At 35.4% G+C, this 3,876-nt stretch overlaps 1 protein-coding gene across 2 annotated transcripts; it reads right to left on the bottom strand.

Moving 5' to 3' along the window:
- On the bottom strand, positions 54 to 2,972 carry LOC104712604. Of its 2 annotated transcripts, XM_010429532.2 has the most exons (6): positions 2,217 to 2,971; positions 2,000 to 2,086; positions 1,691 to 1,903; positions 1,139 to 1,357; positions 878 to 1,024; positions 54 to 569 (listed from the first exon to the last, which is right to left on the bottom strand). In XM_010429532.2, the coding sequence occupies exons 1-6, from the start codon at positions 2,583 to 2,585 to the stop codon at positions 192 to 194; spliced, it is 1,413 nt and encodes a 470-aa protein (XP_010427834.1). In that variant the 5' UTR covers positions 2,586 to 2,971; the 3' UTR covers positions 54 to 191. The 2 variants fall into 2 exon arrangements, with proteins under 2 accessions (XP_010427834.1, XP_019085274.1); XM_019229729.1 differs by lacking the exon at positions 54 to 569 and having other exon boundaries at positions 909 to 1,034; positions 2,217 to 2,972.

Genomic DNA, 3,876 nt, shown 5'->3' with positions numbered 1-3,876 from the left:
TTTTTTTTTTTTTTTTTTTTTTTTTTTTCGTGGTGGTGGTGAAATTGTTATGGTAAAAAAAACAAAAACTCATCTACATGATATTTGCAAAACACCTAGCGGCAATGTAAAAATTCCTAATCTCCCTTACTCCCAAAATTCATTTGCACACTACATGTAAGAATAATAACCAATAACCTTTTTTTGTTTCTTCATGGACATCTAGGGTTTTTACCTGGACCTCCATAGTAAAAATAGTTACCCCACACACGATTCGTCCCACCTCTAATATCATAACAATTGGGGTGATCTGCGAGCATCTTTAGATTCGAAGCGGGTATAAGAGTATTGTCCCAGTCAACGATTTGGAGATTCCGGAAATAAGATGCTTTACCAAAACCTTCACCGGCGAAATGGCCACTGCCCATTTGTGTTGAAGTGTGTGAACCACCGGGTCGGTTGTTCACAATCTCGCCACCGAATTGGACCATGCTCCCATGTTGCTTTAGATGTGTGAATAGAAACGCTGGCCAATATCCGACTAACGCACCCGACCCGAATTGTAGCCACCAGTGACCGTGTTTGGGATCCTATATAAGTAAGATTATACCATACATTATTAAAACATTATTCAAATTATTTAAAGACATTGTGGAGACACATCTTCTAAAGTAAGAGCTGAGTTGACCCAACATAACATTGATGTGAACCATGTGGAATTCTTCTAACTGTTTATTAATATTGGTAACATGGTAGAAGTGTGGATTAATGAAAGGATCGAAGAAAAAACATACGAGAAAAACTTCATATTATGTAATAAAATTGTTAGTATATATTTTTTTCCTAATTTATAAAATGCATAAATATTATGTACTATGTAGAGATGAAGAAAAATTACCTTCCAAATTAATAAGCTTATATCGAATTGTCTGCCTCTATACGACGATCTTGGAGAAATAGCAGCTCCGATCGCGATTCGGCGGTTGGTTTGAACGAAACCGGAACACAACAAATTGTAGCAACCCGTTGTTCGGTATGCATCGGACTGAAAATCACTATCAGTAATGCCATTGTTAACAAAATGTTAATTCAATAAATATTAGTAATTACTTTAGCATATAGACTAAGTAAGGATATAAAAGTTGAAGGAAACATTTACCGTCCAATAAGTGAAGAATCTTGGGTAAGTGTCGCCATACAACTCCGGGCTAATTTGCCAACCGGCTTCAATGGTATTAAGATCGTGTGTGAACGAACCAGCAATAACCCAAATCTGAGAAAGACTAAATTCGTATTGGCTAGTCACACGTGGTGACCACACGTTTATACTCGCTTTTGCTCCGTAGTATTGTCTCCCGGATACATATCCCACCGCATGCTACAAAATATTTCATTGTTTTTTTAATCAATCAATTAAATTCTCAAACGCTAAATTTGGAGTATCAACACAGAAAAAGAGAAAAGTAACAGAGAATAATCTTCTCTTTTTTTTTCACGATGTCAAGTTGTGAACAGAGAATAATCTTGGTTATGTGATATGTCACGCTTCACTCCTTTTGCATACAACTAGTAAGTGTTATCTTATGGTCGTGCAGAGAATTACGAAAAAGCTGATTTTTGGTATCATTCTAAATCTTTTTCTTTATAAAAAAGTAAGAAACCTCTTAACTTTTTTTTTTTGGATTAATTAGTATTAAAATGATGTACTTACTTCGTGGCCGTTGCTAGTGGAATCTCTCCTCACACGCCTTATTTTCCGACCAAATCTCCGAACAGAACTTGCTCTTAACATGTCTTGTTCCGTTGTTCTTCTTATCGGAATCGTACCTTCCGGACAAGACTCTCCGGATAAACTCCACAGCTGTGATGAATCTTCATACGATTCATCTTCTTTGCTATACCCTTTTGGGATCTCAGGCGGATCCTAACGCAAAAAGAAAATTTTGAAATCTTTAATAAGAATACTTGCGGAAGAAGAAATTAAAAAATGGAGAAGGATGAGGGAAAAGTAAAAATTTACCATTGGTCTCTGTCCTTGTAAGAGAGGATGATCAAAAGCTGGTTGCTGATGAGTCGAAACACAATCAATTGTATCTCCATCTGAGCTCTGGAAACATAAGACATAGAGAGAAAAAACAGAGTTAAGAACAAAGTCACAAAACTTGCATGTCGGTTGTTCAACAAAACAGAGCAAAAAACAGAGTGAGAACAGACTAGGTAAGAGAAAGAGAAATTGCCTGAATGGTTTTAACGGCGGGCTTGTTGATCTTGAGAAGCTCTTCTCTAATAAGTTTCAGCTTCTGAAGCTCTTCTTGAGGCCGGAGAGTTTGTTCGGCGGAGGTGGAATTGGAGGAAGTAGCGGTGGATAAGGAGAAAGAAGAAGAAACGAGACAGAGCAAAAGAATCAATCTGAGAACGTTAGAGGAGAAGAACATCGTATCAGACTTGAACGAAGCTTGGTGTGAAGAAGAAGAATGATGGAAACATCTGCTGTCTTGTTGTTTTCTTCTTGAGTGATCAAAAAGACAACATTTAATACGGTTTTGAATTGTTGTTCGTCTTCTTGATGTTACTGACACATCTCCCAACAAACCCATTAAACACATAGTAATCACTTTCTCTAAGGAAAACTCAGAAGATCAAGAGAAAACAATAAAGAATGAATCAACCCATCAAATATTTATTAGGGTTGTGTGTTACGAAAGTTTTGTGCATGTGGGTGATATAAATACAGGGTTAAGTGATGATGAATCCAAATTAAGGGTTTTGCAGATTTCTAGAAAAGTTTAAGAAGTAGTAAATGAGAGAAGAAGAGAGAGAGAGAGAGAGAGAGGAATTCTAAGAGAAGGGTAATTTATAGGGAGATTTGGATTTGGTGGTGATCATTCTTTGGTTTAAAGAAAGGGGGTCAGAGCTAGTCAGATGAAATTGAGTACCTTTGAATTTGAGTTTCTTCAAAGCTCTTTGCTTTCTGGTGCTACAGCTAACTCGCTCTTTCCAAGCCTTTTTTTTTTTGGTTCTTTCACAGTTAATGTAGAGTACTGTACAAGTTAAATTTATGTTCCATGTTACATCCAAGAAATTACTAGCTAACAATATTTATGTATTACACAATGTTGCTTGTAGAACAGTGAAATGTTTTATTATGGAATCTCTTGCATTTTCTAACAAACAAATATGGTGAGTTTTCTTTTAATTTTGTAAGTCTTGAGTTTACGGTACGCAATCTCTTTAATTAGAGATCCAAAATATGCTTATATATAATCACCAAGCTGGAAAAAGAATATATAACAAACTAGTAGTATATACTAATGTATATTATTGTCGTTGTTAGGTTGAAGAGCAACCGGTGATATCACTATATATGAATTTGCGGAAATCAAAGCAAGTTTATTGAGGGGGAAAAACATTAATTACAATAGCATAGTACGAGTTGTGAAATATAATTGTCGAGGCTCGAGAGTGTCAATCTTTTAAAAGTATAATCATATTGTCTCTCAAAACGGAGGAGTGATTTAACCAAGCATGCATTATGCTTACTTGTATTGTATCTATATACTTATAAATCTTGACCTAGGCTATATAATTTCAATGACATTATTTGTTTCTTCGTATATAATAACTATGCTATATTATGACATTTTCACAACCTTGCAACTACAATATACGAACCATATAAGATACTAATAATTATAAGTGGGTCATTTATAAGAAAAGAGGGTCAATAGGTATTGAAGTTGCGGAATTAAGTTGGTGCGGTCCTCGTAGGGACACCATACACATTGATGATCGTTTGTTAGTCTAGTTCTTCTTAACGAGTTATCGCATTCCTTTAGCTTTTCCCCTCCCATTTTTTTTTCCATTTCTTTCAAAAATCACTATGGCACTATATAAATT

Source organism: Camelina sativa, chromosome 9 (genome assembly GCF_000633955.1).
Source record: "Camelina sativa cultivar DH55 chromosome 9, Cs, whole genome shotgun sequence".
Classification (NCBI taxonomy): Eukaryota; Viridiplantae; Streptophyta; class Magnoliopsida; order Brassicales; family Brassicaceae; genus Camelina; species Camelina sativa.
Note: the sequence above shows the minus strand (reverse complement) of the source record. Positions and strands in the feature narration are given on the sequence as shown.